The sequence below is a fragment of the Stenella coeruleoalba genome (assembly GCF_951394435.1).
Source record: "Stenella coeruleoalba genome assembly, chromosome: 15".
NCBI lineage: Eukaryota > Metazoa > Chordata > Mammalia > Artiodactyla > Delphinidae > Stenella > Stenella coeruleoalba.
This window is the reverse complement of record NC_137161.1, coordinates 6,683,972-6,703,430: the sequence shown is the minus strand read 5'-3', so window position 1 is coordinate 6,703,430 and position 19,459 is coordinate 6,683,972. Positions and strand designations below refer to the sequence as shown.

Genomic DNA, 19,459 nt, shown 5'->3' with positions numbered 1-19,459 from the left:
CATTACCTCTTTGACCAAATGCTTCTTATGCCTGGAGTTGCTCCGTTTTTTTTTATGTGGGGAGCAAAAAGCATGACACCTTTTCACTGAGTGTTAAAAAAATGTTCACACTCGAAGTGAATGCCAAGCTATTTTAAATGAAGCACTCATGAATGCATATGTGTTTCCAAATAGCAAAGGAACTGAGAAGAAAACAGCCGTACACAACTGACAAAAGAAGCTGGGTCCATTTGTGTCAAACACGGAACATGATCAAATCCCCCTAACCCCATCCTGAGAGTGGAATCACGCGGATCGGCCATTGCTGTTGGCTAAACAGGATAACTGTCCAGTCCAAACAGTGGGCTACAGAGTATAAAATACAGAAAAACTTTTGTTGTAGCACTCGGGGGGCGGGGCGGGGGGGGGGGGGGGCTAGAGGTATTTTCTGACCTGAGTATTCAGTGGAGACGCATTCCTTAAATTCCTTGGCCAATGGTAACAGCCCTCTTTCCTGGGTGGCAACGCCCTAACCAGGATGATAAAGCCCTATCCTCACTGGTGGGACAGCTATCTCCACACCCACCAGAACCTGCTTCCAACTTAACGATCTTCAGCCTCCCTGAATGCTTGGTCAGTGCACTCCCCCGCCCCCGGAAATGGGCCCCAGGCCTGCTCTTGCTTGTTTAACTCCCTTCTCTCTGGAAGGCTAGGAAAGAAAACCACTGAATGGACAGGTCATTTTAAACCATGTTTTCCTCCTGTCCTGAAGAAAAAAAAGTAAAAATGTGAAAATAGCGACTCAGCCTGTATTAATTTCCCTGCCCTTTCTTCCCTTTATTGATTGTACCTTGACATCCAAGCTGAAACACGACAACACAACAAACCAAAACAAGCAAACAACAACCAAAAAACCCCAACAACAGAAAAAAACCAACGGGAGAGACACAAAGTCCATTTCTCTACCCTTCACTCTCAGCCACAACAGTTATTTGTCAGAGTTCCTCATCCTCCCAGGGAACTAGCAGACTGATGCCCTCTGAGGTTCCGTCAGAATTTCCAGTTCCTGGAAAGCCAGAGGGTCAAAATTTATGTTCTCAAGGTAACTCCATGGGAAATAAAGACTTCCTTAGTTCAGTACCTATGACAATATATTTTCTCATTATAAATATCACCAATTGGACCTAAAAATTTTTGAGAAAGCCTTCTGCCCTTGAATGAATTTTAAACGTACTTTCTGGTCCACTGGAAATCGCTGGCATCATGGATCCTTCTGAATATATTCTCCCATTCTCATTCCCTCTCTCTCTCTCTCTCTCTCTCTCTCTCTCTCTCTCTCTCTCTCTCTCTCTCTCACACACACACACACACACACACACACACACACACACACACTTTATTAAGTTGAACAATGTCTTCTGAAGCCAAATGCCAAGTATACTTAGACAGAGACCCTATAATCCCTGGAGAAGGATCACTTCAGTCACAAAGAAAAGCAAGATGCAACTACATCTTTATTTCAGAACAAATGCTGACAAAATAAGGACTGTCACTAAGGGTTTTCTTTCTTCACAAGGCGCCACTTTCTGCGGGTGACCTACCTTCGTCTTCACACCGGTCTCTCACGTCTTTCCTGGAGGTGAGGTCTTCCTGTAGCCCTTCCTCTGCACAAAACGGAAACACTCCTTCCAGCCTTTTCTCATCACAGAGCGAGAGTCTCGTGCTTACCTGCATGAAGGCCTCGTGCTCACTGCCTTGGGCTCCCCGAGTTTAAAATAGGGAGGATAATGAGAGTACTTGGACTCCGGGGTCACGGCAGAGAAAACGCCCTGCCCCGGGATGTACTGAGGTGGTAAGAATCACCTGGGGAATCAGTACACCCCGGGATGTACTGAGGTGGTAAGAATCACCTGGGGAATTGTCGGAAGCCTAGCAGGTGATTCTGATGCAGGTGGTCTGTGGGTTTTACTTGAAGACAGAGCTTCGTAAACTGTACTGTGCCTGAGAACCATGGGGACGGGAGGGGCAGAAGATCTTGTTAAAGATATAGATTCTGACTCGGTAGGTCTGGGGTGAGTCTAAACCCCACCTGGGTTTCTAACGAGCCCCCATGATATGGACACTACTGGTCCACAGGCCACACTGTGTGATGGTAGGTCTCTCCATTCCAAGTGTGATACCCAGGCCAGCAACACTGACCCCATCTGGGGACTTGTTAAAAATGCACATGGGGCTTCCCTGGTGGCGCAGTGGTTGAGAGTCCGCCTGCCGATGCAGGGGATGCGGGTTCGTGCCCCCATCCAGGAAGATCCCACATGCCGCGGAGCGGCTGGGCCCGTGAGCCATGGTCGCTGAGCCTGCGCATCCGGAGCCTGTGCTCCACAACGGGAGAGACCACAACAGTGAGAGGCCCGCGTACCGCCAAAAAAAAATGCACACGCTCGGGTCCCATTCCAGACCTACTGCACCAGAATCGACATTTTATCAAGATTCCTCTGGTGATTCTTACACATCTTCTTAGTTTGAGAAGATGACACAGAACTTCAGGATCAAATTCACAGAGAATTTGTTTTCCGAGAAAGGTCAGAGAAGACCAAAAGCCACAAAAAAAAAAATTTTTTTTTGATTCTATGCCATTTGAAACCCAGATTAAAGGTAGGCCTGTGTTACAGGGGACGGAATAACCTATTTAGAAACCAACTTCTGAAACCCCACGTCCCTCCCTACCAAAGAAAACCACAAGAATTCAACTTGAGCTCCACAGCTCTGAATGTGAACAGCTATCACATGCTGTCACCTCTCCTTGTTTTCATTACTTCTCTCTGGTCATTAGGTCAACCGATTGGGGGACCCATGGATTACCATCGTTCTGGAGACAGATGGTTTAGATGGTAAAGGTAGATTGGTAAAGCCCAGTGCCCTCGGTCAGAAGGCGAAGTAGAACCACACTTTGCGACCTCTGTTGCTCCTTATGAAGATTCTGGCTGTGTTTGCTGTCTAGGGGGGTCTAAAAAGGGCAGATGTAACCACTTCTATAAACTCAGTATGTAACAAAGCATGTAACACATTATAAGATAATTTAAGCAATGTTGGTTGAAGCTGTTTATTCTAAGAATCAAAACAGTAACTTGCTAAAAAACTAAAAACCAGAAGAAGACATTCAGCTATCCAGGTTTCTAGAAACCAAAAAGAATGGGGAAAACAGCCTTAAGTCCAAAAAAAAACAAAGAAAAGAAAGAATTAAAACAAAATTTTAACTAGATAATCAGGCTGTTATAACAGAATCCGGGATCACCAGGAACCCCCAAAAGCACTTGGAATCGGGGAGGTCCTATGTTTAAGCTCCTTATTTCCTTCAGTTTCGTTTTCTTGGAGCAGAGAGTTTTCCTGTGATGAATGAATATTTTGACTTGGTGATTAATCACCGGTATACTGGAAGACCTGCCTGCATGTTTCCTCCCACAGAATCCTGCAACAGCTTCCTCGATGCCACCAACTGCAAAAGGGGGGCTCCCAAAATTGTTTTAATTGACAACCAACCAGGAAGTTGAGCATGGAAATCTCCACATGAGACATCTATAATTATAGTTCCTTCTGAAAAGAAATGGGCCATCTTCTGTTTGTCCTTTAATGTTGAGAAAAGGGGAGAACTTTTCCCCAAAGTCTTTAGTTTGAATATATTGGTCTTTATACGCATCACCACTCATTCTTTCCCTGAGTCCTTCATGATGCTTTAGGGGAGCTTTTAAAACTTAACTTCCTAACAGTAAGTCCTTCTGAAAGGAGAGTTTCCTAAATTCATTGATCCTCTTTTGCCAAGCTCACTGGATCTGGACAAATTAAACATATAGTAAAGATTTCCTATGCCAATTCAGAGTACATTCTCTAAAAATTCAGAAAGCTTTTCTTCAACTCCAAGACAAAGAAATGAGAGAAAGGTAGGAAGGACAGGAGCGAGGAAGGGAGAGAGGAAGGGTTGGTGAGAGAGAGAGAATAAATCATGTAAAACATATATTTCCAAATCCGAAAGGACAAAACAATTCAACTAACATATATTAACCTTTATTCTATAACAGAGACATAAATAATTTTATGAATTCATATGACCTATACAAAAGACAAAATAAGATATTGCACTAAGTTTAGCTTGGGCTATTTGGATTTCGTATTAACTAAACAGATAAATCTATACAATTTAAGGAGTTAAGGCAAAACCAGATGATACTTCAAACACAACAGGAGGTTTGAAAAATAGGTATAATTAAAAACAAGGGCATCCCATCTCCAGTTAATAAAGTGGTCATGTCTAAGGGAAAAAAAATCCCTTAGGTTCTTAAAAAGTGGTTATTATCAATCACGTTAATTAAAGTGAGAAATAAAGTGTAAGATTTCCCGTGGAGGAGAGCTGTTTTGCGGAGGTTTGAGGATTGAGCACTTAGAATTCGGGTACGCAACTTTTTCCTTGTTAGATTTATGATCTACTCTTCCTATTAGAAAATATAATTTGGAAAATATGACTCTTTCACATATAGAATTAAAATACAACTATGAAGCATTTTTTTTTTAAAGGGAAGTCCTGATGCTGGCCTCATAGAGTAAATTTGCAGACAAGCCGTTACCCTATTTGTAGAGAAGACACAAAGCCAGCAGTTACCCTAAGAAAACCAAAAAAACTAATTCCAAAGCAATAAAAACAAGTGAAACCAGTACAGCAACACAGCACACAATTCTTTGGCAGTATCACGCAAATCGTTGACTGAAGTCAGAACTTTTATACAGTTCTCTAATTCTCAGACCCAGTTGCCGGTCTTTGAAAACTAACTAAATAAAATGCCACATCTGCAACGAATTCAGTAATTCCAGGAAATTAAATTCAGAATAAACCTTGCAGACAGCTTTGAACTGTTACGCTTAAGCATAGATGGGTATCAACTGCTGTGAGTCCTGATCCAAGTACACTGAAACGCACACGCACAAAAATAACCTGTGGAGCTCAGTACTGCTTCAGACAGGCCTAGCATCCTTACAGGGAATCCATATTTACCCATGAGAAACCAAGGAAAGACATCAATCCAATGATGAGGAAATGATCTTCCAGGAAGTCAGGGGTGGGCCGCCCCTCACCCGGATGAACGTCGCGAAGAAATCAAATTCTATAGGGGGAACACCAGAAAGCCAGAGAACGTGGAATACTGCCAGCCTCCAACCAAGTTACCTTTCTCCAGTTTTAGGTAAACCTTATCCTCTTTATCCAGGTAGAGCAGGACCCCATTCGTGGCAGCCTCACGTGTAACGTCTTTATCCCCAGCGAAGGCAGATATTACTGGTTTTCCATTTAACATCAGGTTAACCTACAAGGAAAAAAAAAAAACCACTGAAAATCTCTCTCTAAAGTCAAAACAAATGAATGAATAAAACAAAACAGAAACAGACTCACAGTTACAGAGAACAAACTAGGGTTACCAGTGAGAGGAGGGCAGTGGGAGAAGAAGATAGGGGTAGGGAATTAAGAAGTAAAAACCACTATGTATCAAATAAATAGGCTACAAGGATATATTGCACAGCACAGGGAAGTACAGACATTATTTTATAATAGCTTTTTTTTTTTTTTTTTTTTTTTTTGCGGTACGTGGGCCTCTCACTGTTGTGGCCTCTCCCGTTGCGGACCACAGGTTCCGGACGCGCAGGCTCAGCAGCCATGGCTCACGGGCCCAGCCGCTCTGCGGTATGTGGGATCTTCCCAGACCGGGGCACGAACCCATGTCCCCTGCATCGGCAGGCGGATTCTCAACCACTGCGCCACCAGGGAAGCCCTATAACAGCTTTAAATGGAATATAATCTATAAAAATCTTGACTCACTATCTTGTACACCTGAAACTAATATTGTAGATGAAAGAAAAGAAAAGAGAAAGAAAGAAAGAAAGAAAGAAAGAAAGAAAGAAAGAAAGAAAGAAAGAAAGAAAGGAAAGAAAAGAAAAGAAAGGAAGGAGAAAAGAAAGAAGGAAAGAGAGAAAGAAAAAAAAGAAAGGAAGTCAAAGCATCTATGAGGGGCAGGGGGTAAAAAATAATGTCTAAAATGACCAACCTGGTAAAATAACTGATGTTCAGTAAATATATCCCTTTCCTTTCAAATTAGCAGATAGTGGTGGCTAGGCTTAGTATGATCTTACCAAGCTGATCTTTCTTAATTAAAACAATTTTTTTTTAATTTCTCCCATAGAAATTTCCTTAAATGCTCACAAAAGAATACCATCCATGGAGAGCAACCTAGCCATGTGAAAACTGGCTTCCCTTCAGCACATAACTTAAGCCTACTATTGAATACTTTATTTACCTCTCGTATTCAGTAGCAAGTTTTTGGCAATGATGCGAGCCTGTGGCTTCCCAGTACATTAGCAAAGAGAGCCCCAGTGCCCTTTGCTCTGAGAAACCCAGGTACCGCAAGGTTCTACTAACATCCTTGCAGGTTTACTGTACCGCTGAGACATGCAGAGTGCTAAAAATCAGTTGAAATTATGGAATATGTGTGTTGTGATTTCTTCATTTTCCCTGATAAGAAATGTGTATTAAAAATAATAATCACCACTACCACTGAAGATTTTAATGATGGATAATTAGCAAAGAATAAAATCAAATTTATTCCCTTCTCTCCTTACTACAATTTTGATTATACTGTGTTAAACATTACAAAAATTTCTAAATGTTGGGGCTTGGGAAAAGCTTTTCCATGGAAGGAAATTTGTTTACTAGATATTCATTCCTTTTATGTTAAAAATAATATTGAATAAATTAAATCTGAGACCTATCAATTTATCCATGCACTAGGACATGTAAAAGTAGTAGATGAGTGTGTAATCTATCATTCATAGATGATAGTATACATAGTATACTTAGTATACAATATTGTATACTATATTGTATACATAGTATACAATACAAACATTGAACATACGATAAAAAGTTATCCTAGAATTCCATAGACATGTATTGGTGTTACTGGGTGCTGGCATGTTAGATACTATAGGAACTAGCTTCATCATTGTCCGTGAGTGTACATTCAAGCCCGTTCCTTAGAAAGCACAACACAAAATATATTAACTGTGAAACTGCAATTGGTAAGAATTCATCAACATCAGAGTAACTGAGGATAAACTACTTAGAGGATAAGCACAGCACATCGTTTCTTTAAAAGTATATTGAATAATTGTTCCTTCATAGATTTATTCTCAGTCGTTAACTGTAGCTCATAATTTTAACGATGACAGCAAATTTGTTTTATCTATTTAGTAGTTACTTGTAAAGCTCTGATAATCTTACTAGTTTTTTTCTTACAAATTCAGGTAATTTTTGCACATGCATTAAAAGCAATCAAGATCTTATAAAGAGATTTGTGTCACTGAATTTTTACTAAGCAATATATATATATATTTCTTTTTTTTTTTCACGGTACGCGGGCCTCTCACTGTCGTGGCCTCTCCCGTTGCGGAGCACAGGCTCCCAACACGCAGGCTCAGCGGCCATGGCTCACGGGCCCAGCCGCTCCGCGGCATGTGGGATCTTCCCGGACCGGGGCACGAACCCATGTCCCCTGCATCGGCAGGTGGACTCTCAACCACTGCGCCACCAGGGAAGCCCACTAAGCAATATTTTTTAAGTGACGTTGTTATTAAGGTAATAAGGTCAATTGCTTATTCTTCTATATGCTTCTTGTCACATGCCTTAATAGATGTTATTGGAAATTAAGTGTTTTAAAAATAAACTACTATAAAGATGGTTTTTTATTTTTACAATGAAACACATCTTTGGATAAATACTTAAATACATAACCCACTGCTGATAAACACTGTCACCTGAGGGTACAGAGGGAACAGGTCGAAAGACATACCTGGATTGTTTGGCTCTGGTAGACTTTAATTACGTGAAAACTGAAACTGTAAATTCCTTTCCTTGGTGCTACAAAGACAGACTCCAGGGTGAAAAAATTACCCACATTTACTAGGATCTACAAATAAAAAGAATAAACAGCAGTCAATTATTACAATATTCTCTTCTGTAAGTAAAATAAGTTTTCCTCCTTCCTTTTTCTTTTCCTTTCTTTTTTCTTTCTTTCTTAAAGAAAATTAACTTTTAAAACCATAGAAAATAAAACATTGAGTTCTATCCCTTTTTCTTTAGTGACTTGGAAAACGGATTTGTATATTGGAAGGTTCTTCTGTCTTTTAAATGGTATAAGAAAAAATAAAGTAACAGCTTTGTAGTCATGCCTCAATTCCAGCAAGGCCCAATGGCTCTGGAAACATCTAGAAACACGTGAAGGCTTATAAATATTAGCTTTACCTTGAGAGTCAAATAAAAGGCTTCTGCCACATATTTAAGCGCCTACCCTCTACGAGCCTTCACAGTGCCCAGAGGTGACGTGTCCAAGTCAGCCAACTGGCACCCATGGGCTCTCTGCAGTCATTCCCGGACACACCACACAGAGGTCTGGACACTCCCTCCACCGTGTGACATAATCCATGACACTGAACAGTTGGTACACAGAGTGAGCTGAATGCCCAGCCCTCCTCTGAGGCTCCGCCAAACCTCTGCTAAGCCCCACGGCCATTTGTTCCATTCCTATGCCATCCAGGCCTTAATTATAATATTTTGGCAATGACTCAGCCTTTGCAGGCTGCCAAAGAGTAGAGACTGTGAAACAGGTGGCCTTCTTGTGCTGCTCCCAGTGTTATCCGTCATCCATTCCCTTATCAATCACCTGCTCTTTATTTAAAGTTCAAGGGGCAAAAACGAAGAGTGAAATAAAGCACTGCTTCCCAAGAAAACAACAGTGCACTCTGTATTCCGAAATGTTCGGCCTGATTCTACTGGTTATGAAATTAGCTCTGAATTTCAATAAGTGACCTCATAAGCTAAATGTCACATAGGTATGACCCTTCCTATGAAAAAGAGCAGGAGAATGTATGTGTGTGTGTGTGTATTGCAGGGGCGGAGGGCAGGAGATAACTAGGGTTTCTTCCATCTCTCTCCAAGAAATAAATCTATAAGTGGCATTCAAAAAAATCAGATGTCCTTCTAAAGATACATTTCCCCTATATCAATGGCAATCTGCTACTATCTCTTTTGAACACTACATTCATGCTAATATTAAGCCCTTTGCATAATTCCCTAAAGACATACTATTGCCTGTGAGCAATGCACCAGAATTATAGTGATGGTCAGGTAGATGTACCAGGCTCAACCCCCAAATTAAAATGTATGTTGGTGTAGCATTTTCTTCTGAGATTACACCTTTTTCCAAGTAAGCATCAGATTTCTGTCTCTGACCCGATGATCAATGGTCTTTCAACAAATCACAAGCTATGCAATAATTCCTAACAGAGATTTTACAAAGATGTGTTTAAGCACATTTAACATAATTTGAGGTACTTAGCAGGGACTTCCTGAATCAGATACAAGTAGCATAATTCATTAGCAATAATGGAACCGGCTGATTAGTGTTGACTACACATAAGGCTGGATGTTGACTCTACATTGTAATTAGAGCATCCAAGCACATCGAGATCTATAACCAAATGTGTCTTGTTGTCTCTAAGATGCATGGGCACCCGGAACAGAAGAACAAACCCTTCTCCTCTTCTAACTGACAGAAAGGTCACTGAAAAGAATGCACTGTACAGAGGATAGTGCAATGTCCACGGTATTTAATTAATGCATTGACACACAAGCCAGGGGTCGTGCTGACTTCATTTACATCAAGACGGAAAATACTGCACCAAAACCCCAAAGGGGCTGCTTAATTCTTTTAAGATGATGGCTATTCAATAGGAAGCCCCAGAGAGGCATTCTCTGTCTTTGGCCAGCTGGAGAGTATATTACTTAGGAACAATTAAGTAAGGAATAGGAATGTCACCGCATCCCTTCCCTGGCACGTCCTGCAGCACCACTTAACCTGTGCTCTTGCCCATGCGGCACACAACTGTGAACTACACATACGACTTTGGAATTTAAAAGACTCTGGGTGCTGTTGACGTTGAGATGATACCCCTGGAGTCTGATTTCAGTTTTAAGACTCCTTGCTAAGCTGATACCCTGGGGTTTCTCATCAGCCAAACCCCAGAGCTCCAGGTCGCTAAAAAAAAACAAGCCACAGCTTTCATCAGTTCCTCCCCCACCCCCTTATCCTCAGCCCCCAAGGCTGTCTTTCCCCACTAATTTGCATGTCTCTGGAAGGACCGGAGCAGGGGAAGGGAGAACGGCTCCCCAGCGCTTCCCTATGGGAGCTCAGTGCAGCTGCCCGATTCCTTTTCCTCTCCTCTCAACTTTTCTCCAAGTAGCCGAGAAGGGCTTTCCGCTGCAGCGGTACCTGCAATGTATATGGGGATCCCGGCGGCGGAAAGGTGGGCGAGATGAGACCGGGGCCACAGCTTCCTACACTCCCCAGCCACCCGCGAGATCTCTGCAGAGATCTCTTTGGGGAGCCCCCAGAGCTCTCTTTGGGGATACGCTTCTCCACCTGGGAGAAACAAATCATTTATACAGCATCACAGAGAGTACTGTGCCGGAGAATGGCCTCGGCAGCACCCGCAGAGGAGTCTGAGCCAGGGGGCCAAGCCCTGGCCAAGAGATTTCAAGGTCCAGGGACCAGGATCCTGCCAGGTCCTATGGACCTGTTGCTGTTAAACTTGTGCTGAGCTCTCGACGCCTGGCTCTACACCCCCGGCCTCTTTCCCACCACCCCAGCAGCTCTTCCGGAGGCCAAGAGGGAATGGGGGGCGGGGTGGTGGCCGGAGAGATATCAGAAGTTTCAGACCAAAACCTTTGCGGAGGCGAGTGCCGAAACGATCGCCCAAATCGCAATCAGAGCAGCTCAACCCGGGTCTGAGCTGCCTGGACATCGCTCCTCCCGCCACCCGACTCCTGACACCCCGCATCCCTCGGGGTCTGACCTGATCGAAGTAAATGATGCGCGTCTTGTTGCTCATCTCTGACGGCTCGTGGTTGGTGCTCCGCACCGCCGAGAAGGCGACCTTGGAGTTAGCCGCCCGGACCGAGATCCCCAGAGGGGAGGAAGAGGAGCCCTTGGAGTCCGTGGCCGGGTTCGAGTCGCACACCACGAGGCACTTGCCTTCCAGCACGATGGGCTCCGTGTCGTTCTGCGCCCAGACGGGCAGCCCGGGCAGAGTGAGGGCCAGCAGCACAGCCGGCACCACGGACAGCGCCCGGCCCCCAGCGCCCATGGTGAGCCTCGTGGGCAGCCGGCTGGCGCTTCTGCTCACCTGCGTCGCCTCCTACCCCGGGACCCCGGAGCTCGGGAAGATGCCCGTGGCTAGATCGACAGCGCTGCGGGAACGGCGGCGGCGGCGCGCACACTTCCAATCCTGTGGTTTGAAGTCAAAGTCTCCCCTCGCGCTCTCTCGCTGGTTCTGCTACCTTTGTCCTTTAAGGAGCTCATGCAGAATCCCCTATACCCCACCCTCCTCCGCCCAAGAATCAGCCCTGCCTGGGGCCCCTGCACCCACCCTTGTTCCTAGACATCTAAAAGTCACCAAACCCTCACATTCACACCTCAAAGAGGAAAATGATAAATTCCCCAAACCCAGTCACCCCCGGGTGAACCACGAAGCAGGAAAAACGAAGGAGACTCAGAGAAGCCACGGGGACGGTGGATGCCGAGTGGTACCCGTGTCGGTCCAGTACGTGTCTGGCTCGCGGCAGGGACGAATTACAGAAGCAGAAGGTGTTTCCCGGACTGGGAAGAACGCGAGGCTGTGTTCATGGCCAGGTCTCTAGCGACTCTCAATTTCGGTTAGCCAGAAATTCCCCAAAGCTTGGTGTCTCTCGGAAGTCGGCAGCTACGCATTGGCTAGCCGGATCCCCAGCACGGAAAGCACGAATTCCCGGGATCAGTTCTCAGATGCGGGGCGGCTCGGCCGGTGGGGTCCTCTCCTGCCTCGGCCGCACGCCCGGAGTCCCTGCGCACAACTTTCTCTGTCCTCGCGCAGCCGGGAGAGCGCGAGGCGGGCACACGCGCGCTATTTATAGGAGCGCACGTCCGGCTGGGGTTGGCTTCTAGCTCAACCCGCCGGCTCCAGGGAAAGGAGAAGAAGGAGTCCGGTGACCCCCGCTGAGCAGCTCCTGCCTGGCGCTTAACGCACCCCGGGGCAAGCGGGGCGCACAGCACTGCTGGCTGCCAAGGTCTGAGGCCACCCAGCCCCGGGGAGCGCGCAGCAGGGATACTGTACGCAGGGAGAGGCGCCCACCGCCCTGCGTGCGCCTGGGCCAGCTCCGCGCCTGCTCGCTCCCTCCTCGGTCTGGGCAGGCGGAGGGGGCTGAGGCTCCCCTCGCCCCTCCCGAGCACCGGACTCCGCCGCCGAGCGCCCTCCGAGCGGAGCGCGGCGCTGCCAGCCCCGGCTGCGAAGCTGGATGGGCGGCAGCGGCCTCGCGCGGCGCGCTGCTTGGCACCTGGGGACCCACGCCGCCGTCCCGACCGCGCGTTGCCCAGAGACTGCCTCCCCAAGCCCTGGGGCCTGGCGAGCTCCGGGAAGCCTTGGGACGGACCAAAGCCGCTGGGGGCCGCTGGGAGAAGGTGCCTCAGGCCTTCCGCTCCGCTCCGGGAAGAGGAGCCTCAAAAGCTTCAGGGTGCGCCTTCCCACCCACACCGCGAACCACCCAGGCAAAGCCAGAAAAAGAGAGAGGAAGTTAACGCAGCAAGAATCAGCCCTCCGGAACCTTCCCCCTAAAAAATGCCAACCCCCTCCTGAGAACACCACACCTTTCTCCCTCTTGATGTACCCCGCCCTCCCCTCCCCCCGTGCCACCCCATTGCCACCTTGGCCTCTGATTGACAAGGTTTATCTTCCTCTTCCGCAGCCATCACTGGGAGGGAAAGGCTTGTCTCTCTGATGGGCTGCATGAACTTGGCCAAGTCACTTACCCTTTCTGAGAGGGAGGGACTCCACTAATTAAGGTCCCATTAGCCCACTGGTTCTATGATGCTTTGGAGTCATGTCACTCCCTTCCCAAATTCCTTTTAGTGTCCCAGCTGCCAGAGGACAGGCCCCACATCTTTAATCAAAACAGCATCCCCATCAGCCATTCGGAGCTCCTAGAAATGTACTGACTAATTATTCACTGAAGGGGTGTTCACTGAGCATTGTCTCCCGATAGATGGCTTTCTAGTCCTTCCTGAAAGAAGAACAGCCTCCTTAGCATGGATTCAAGTCCCTCCACAAACAGAAGCCAGACCAGCATCTCCAGGCTTGTCCCCTCATAAGGCCCTTCCAAAGGGCTGGGTGTTGAGCCATAAGCATTGCACTGCAGCTCCAATTGTTAAAATAGTAAATACTCCTACTGGTTGGTATTTCCCTAGCCCTTAGCTCCCTATAATCTTGCAACTAAAGAGTTGGTGCCTGGAGCCAAAGGGGCCTCCAGATTCTCCTCCAATGGGGCCAGTATCAGTTCTGATTTCCAGGTGCTCCTGCTGTGCTATTTGTAACAATGTTGAATGTCACTAATCTAAGCTACAACCAAAAAGAGTGAACTGGTGCCTTCTGAAAACGGCCACCATTTCCCCCACCCCAAGCCTAGGGTAGCTTTTCATCTGAACCCTTGCTGCACTTTGTAACGCTCTCCCGGCTTCTACCACAGTCTGCCTGGACAGCAGCTGAGATTTCTTCTCGTTTGATGCTGCCCTTGGAGGACAGGGGCTGGGTCTAGTTTGGTTCCCGGTTTGCTAAGTAATTTGCCTTCCTTGTCCAAAACAGCTGTTTAGTAACTAAGACCTGGGCTGTTCAATTTCAGGCTGGAAGGAGTTTGAGAAAAAAGCTCTGTTGACTACAGAATTGTTAAATTGTCAATAAGTTGTCTTCCCTACCAACCCCAATATATTCTCTCTGTGTCCTTTTCTTCTCTAGGCATTTTTCTTCCTGCAAGAACTCAGATTTAAAGAAACTTCTTCCCTCCCTCCTCTTTTCCTCTCCAAAAGTACTCATTTCCTAGCCCCCTAATCCAGCAGAGTGACCATATCAGGGACTCAATAATTGATTTTGAAATGGCTGGCTCTCCCGATAGAATGTCAGTATCAGTCATTCACCTTATAGTATAAACTGGTTTAAATAAATCTCTCTCGGTAAAGTTTACATTCAGGCCTCCTGGGTAACTGGAGATGAAAGTCTTGGCTTCTTACTAAAAGATGTTCCCCTATTCAGGGTGTTCTAAAGATGTGGAACACCACTTTTTCTTTTGACTCCTACCGAGAGAACTTATCTGATATGGTAAAGCACAGGGTCCTGTCTCCCTTTCCCACCATGGGTGATTGAACAAGGACAGCCCCTGTATTCTAGGGCTGTCAATCCATTTGATGCCAGAGATCCGTGACTTCTATGCCCTGACTCAGCCAGATAAGGTGGGGCTGCTAGATTTTCTCTCTCTAGGATCTGAATGGGACACTGATATGGCTTCCAGTAAGCACTGGGTCCTGCAGAGGAGAGGTCTATAGTCTCCTGAACTGGCCGTCTAAGGGCCATGTGCAAGTTTAAGCAGAGGAGCGTGCCGGAAGAAATAGGAGGACTGACCACACTTGTAGGCTGGGGCCGATTCTCTGCACTTCTGAGAAATGGAAGGGGTGAGGGAGTGAATAGTACATCTCCAGCTTGTTAACTCCTACTCACAAGACATCCAGCAACCCTGAGTTTCTTGAGAGCCTCCTGCATCCTTGTAATAAAACTGATTTCACTTGAGCTAGTTTTAGGAACCGACTACTGTTCCTTGCCATCCAGAATCCTCGTTAGAACAATGTCCCAGAAATCATACCACATAAGCCCATGCATCTCCTGCCAAAAGACATTAACAAATCCAGTGCCCTGCCTGTGGGAAATGTTTTCCTAACATTTTGGGAACGGAAGCATCACCTGCTCCCCAGCCCTACTCCAGCCCCAGCATCCCCAGGAGGAAAGAAACAGGATCAAGTCCAAGTTTCATACCAGCCACAACACAGATCTCTCTCCCTCCCTCCCTTCCTTCCTTCCTCCTCCCTCCCTCTCTCTCTCTGTCTCTCTTTCTTTCTTTCCTTCTTCCTTTCTTTCTCTCTCTTTCTTTCTTTCTTTTTGAAGATGTACTATTTTTAAAACCTAGTTGTGATTGTGACCCAAATGTTTCACTTTCCTGAGATTCCCAGATTGCATTTGATGCTAGGAGTTTTGTTGCTAGACCTTTAGCAATTTCATTTCTCTGTGCTTGTGCTCAACATAAAGTAAGTTAGTAGAAGTAAATTAAAATCTGAACTGGTCTTGCATAGGAAAGCAATGCTCCTGTGGTCAGTAACATTCCATTGTATTTACATACCTCGTCTCTACCCATTCATCCATCCATTCACGGACATTTAGGCTGCTTCCATGTCTTGGCTATTGTGAACAGTAGCGCTATGAACTTTGGGGTGCATGTATCTTTTCGAATTAGAGTTTTCATCTTTTCCAGATATATGTCCAGAAGTGAGATTGCTGGATCGTATGGTAACTTTATTTCTAGTTTTTTAAGGCACCTCCATACTGCTTTCCATAGTGCATGCACCAATTTACATTCCCATCAACAGTGTAGGAGGGTTCCCTTTTCTCCATGTCCTCGCCAGCATTTATTATTTGTAGACTTTTTGACGATCGCCTTTCTGACTGGTGTGACTTTCTGACTCCAAACCTCATTGGAGTTTTGATTTGCGTTTCTCTAATAATTAGCGATGTTGAGCATTTATTCATGTGCCTATTGCCCACCTGCTTGCCTTCCTTGTAGAAATATCTATTTAGGTCTTCTGCCCATCTTTTGATTAAGTTGTTTGTTATTTTTGATAGGGGGCGTGAAATGTTTCATCCATGCTTAGGTCCAAGAAAGGGAGGCCAATGAGGCAATGGGGATTTACTGGAAGGACCATATCTCACAGAGTCCAAGGGCAAAACTGACCCTTGGGAATGTAAAGAAGCCTTGTGGATAACTCAAAATGTTGCCTTTCCTCTATCTATCTATCTCCATCTCTCTATCTTTCTCTCTCTTTGGCATATCTGCATTATTCTTTTGCTCACTGCAATCTAGCCTTCTCTGAAGCCTACATGATAGACGGTGGCAACTGACACTCCCAAATTTTACACATAACAGATCCATCCACCCAGAGGATGCCCCCAAATCCCAGGGAAGAGACTCACTGCCCCATCTGGGATCACATGTCCGCCCCTTGCAGTGCACCCACAGTGATTCCCACAACCGGGTATGTGGAAAATTGGAGCAGGGTCCAGAGGAGAGTACAACTCCTAAAAAATGGTACAAGTAACGTGTGGTGAAGTGAAAAGGAACAAGATACAGATTCATCTGTAATGTGTGATTCCGTGTTAACAGACTGTAACTGTATAGAGATATGGATATGTTTGAAAAAGCAAAGGAAAACTATGAAAAGCTAGACAGCAAATTGTTAAGAGTAGAGACACAGACTAAAAGGAAAAGAAACTGTTAATTTTACTTCAGCTGTTTATGATTTGGATGGCCACAGTAATCAGGTATTACCTTGTGATTCACATTTAATGCAGTTTTTTAAAGGAAGAGGGTGCTGGGAAGACCATCCAATAGAAATCTACTACATTGACTTTTTTTCATAATTTAAAGTTTGGAGAGAAAAGGAACTAACATTCCTTCTCATAAGCAGCACTGGTTGAAGAGCAATTTCCTTTCTTTTGTTATATTGATCCAACTCTAAAAAATCACTCATTCAACGTCTAGGAAGATGCCCAGACACATAAAGCCTCCCAGTCTACATTTAAGAAAAAAAATTACATTGCAACTGGTTAAGCTCATGAGTCATATCAAAATAGCTGATTACATTTTAGATTCAACTCAGCATGGTATGTGCCTGGCCATGTTAGTTTCAGTTGCACACATAAGGAGGATCTGAATGTAGAGTCCAAACCAATAGCTTCTACTCTTAAGAATCTGCTGGGAGGGCTTCCCTGGTGGCACAGTGGTTGAGAATCCACCTGCCGATGCAGGGGACATGGGTTCGAGCTCTGGTCCGGGAAGATCCCACATGCCTCGGAGCAACTAACCTGTGAGCCACCACAACTACTGAAGCCCGTACGCCTAGAGCCCGTGCTCCGCAACACGAGAAGCCACCGCAATGAGAGGCCCGTGCACCGCAATGAAGAGTAGCCCCCGCTCGCCGCCAACTAGAGAAAGCCCACGCGCAGCAACGAAGACCCAACACAGCCAAAAATAAAATAATTAAATAAAATAATTTTTTAAAAAAATCTGCTGGGAGGCTTATTATCAATGCAGATTCTCTGGCCCTCATCTGAGAGGACGGCTCTGCCCACGAACTGGGAATCTGTTTCTTAACTAGCACCTGGGTGAATCTGAAGCAGACGGTGCTTTGACTTTGTAGATGCCACTGGTGGGGTGCATCCCCCAAGGGTCCATCTGCGGTCAGGTTCATTATCCCTTTGGCTGAAAATAGGGCATTTAGAATCAGCTTCACCTCCTACTAGCTTTACGACCATGGGAGAAGTTACAGACCTTCCTTCAGCAGGAAAATTGCAATCATAAAAGTAATACTCAGCCCAGAGTCTTGGTGGGGATTGAACAGGGAAACGTGAACAGGGAAACGTAAACAGGGCGCTTAGCACAGTATCAGGCACCCAGGAGGCGATTAATTAAAGGTAGCGACTATTATCATTAATTTTGGGAATCTATCCACGACTAAAGGCGAGAGGGCACCACAGCACCCTGGACCAAGGCCCATCAATTGTTTGCGAGCACCAGCCACTTAACCTCACAGACGTCATAATGGGGGAGAAAGCAGCTTCCCCCAGTGTGGGAGAGACTGAAGGTCCAGAAACCCAGTGCAGAGACAATAAGCAAGGCCAAGTCTGCGGGCAAGCCATCGCCGTCAGGTGAGTGAGTGCCTGAGTTCTAGAGTGATGAGGCTGAAGTGAGTTAATCTGCGATAATTCTGCCTGGTTAAAGGCTCTTACATGAAGCTAGGGCACCAGGCAGGTTTGTGAGCTTCCCGCAAGAATGGACAAAGAGGCTGGTTTTCATTTTATTTCTTTCTTCCCCATTCCCTTAATCACTGGATCTCATCACTGAGGATCTGAAAGACACATTTAGCAGAAATCAATTCTCCCAACTGAAGAGTAACAGAAAGTGAAGAACGGGTGGCCAGAAACAGTCAGTACAGCAACAGAGCAACCAGGAAGCCCTGTGGGGATGGGGGGAAGACACCTGAGCCAGACAGAGGTCTCTTGAGGAGCTGGTAGTCCAACTATTTATGTGGCAGTTGGCGGGTCCCAGACACTTTTAATTTCCCTGAGTTTAACCGTGCATTTGCGGGAGAGAGAGAGAAACAGCTTTAATCCACAAGGTAACCCTTCTCTCCATCACCCTCCACGGCACCTGCCCGGAGTGAGTGTGGGATGGGAGGTGTGAATCAGCTGAGGCAGCTGACAGTCTCGGCTCCCACTGTCTCTCTCAGATGAGCATACTGCGTGGCTGAGTGTGAGTCTAGTGTTTAAAGAGAAGTATTTTCCTACAACATGGCCACTAAAAGCAAGCCAACCACTTCATCCGGCTCTCAGCTGAAGAACAGGCAATCTGTTTTGACTCTAAAGGAAAAGCTACCTATGGTGGCTCCCTGACAGCTGCTGTGTCAGCCACCACGGTGAGAATTCCAAGAGGATTTTCAAGGGTATGTTTGACCCTAAGCAATGTTTCCCTTGTGCACTAACTTTAGAATCTAACCCTGGAATACAATGCAACTCCATTGGTTTTTTCCTTTGTTTAGGGAAAAACCTCAATTGCTGGTAACTTCTCCCATTTAATTGCCACCGCTCCTCTGAGAGATGGATCTTATTACCCCCATTTCACAGATGAGGAAAGAGAGGGCCTGAGAAGCTGCTGCCAAAGGGATGGATTTGATTGCAGGACACCTGTCTTCTCGTCCAAAGGTCTTTCCCCCCTAAGACCACACATGAAGGTTGAAACAAAAACGTAAAGGGCTTCTGGTACGCTCAGAACTATTTTTTGTCAGTTGAACCAAATTCAGAAGAGAAACTGACAGTATTCCTAGAATTATTAATATCAGTAGAGAGCAAGCAGGAGTGAAACTTATGGCATAAGAAGACAGATTTCAAATCACAGAATTTTTTATAAAAGCTATTGACCACAAACTCAAGGTGGAGTAATATATGTGGTATATATATACACACATATATACATATGTGTATATATATTAAAATATATAATAAACTAAATAATATATATGGTTTATATATATGCAATTAGATAAGTGGTTAGATCATCTTATGACCTTCTCATAGCTTTATGTGCTTTTCACTTACAGCGCTCACCAGAGTTGCAATTCTACATTCATTGTCTTGTCATGTGACTCAAACTGTCTTCCCTACTGTGCTGTAAGTTGCATGAGGGCAGAAGTGGGCTGCTATTTGC

At 45.6% G+C, this 19,459-nt stretch overlaps 1 protein-coding gene across 26 annotated transcripts in view; it reads right to left on the bottom strand.

The window, feature by feature from the left end:
- CBLN4 (cerebellin 4 precursor) overlaps positions 1-19,459 on the bottom strand; it is a gene marked incomplete at its 5' end in the record, with an annotated part of 575,839 nt that overhangs the window by 324,515 nt on the left and 231,865 nt on the right. For 25 of the 26 annotated variants that reach the window (XR_013824133.1, XR_013824134.1, XR_013824136.1 and 22 more), the window contains 2 exons: positions 5,195-5,330; positions 7,866-7,982. Coding sequence is in view for 1 of the 26 variants with exons in the window: in XM_079899079.1 (XP_079755205.1) it covers positions 5,133-5,330; positions 7,866-7,982; positions 10,927-11,217 (606 nt within the window). Of the gene's footprint in view, positions 1-4,910; positions 5,331-7,865; positions 7,983-10,926; positions 11,218-19,459 lie in introns of those variants that run through there. The other variant, XM_079899079.1, reaches the window with a different exon arrangement.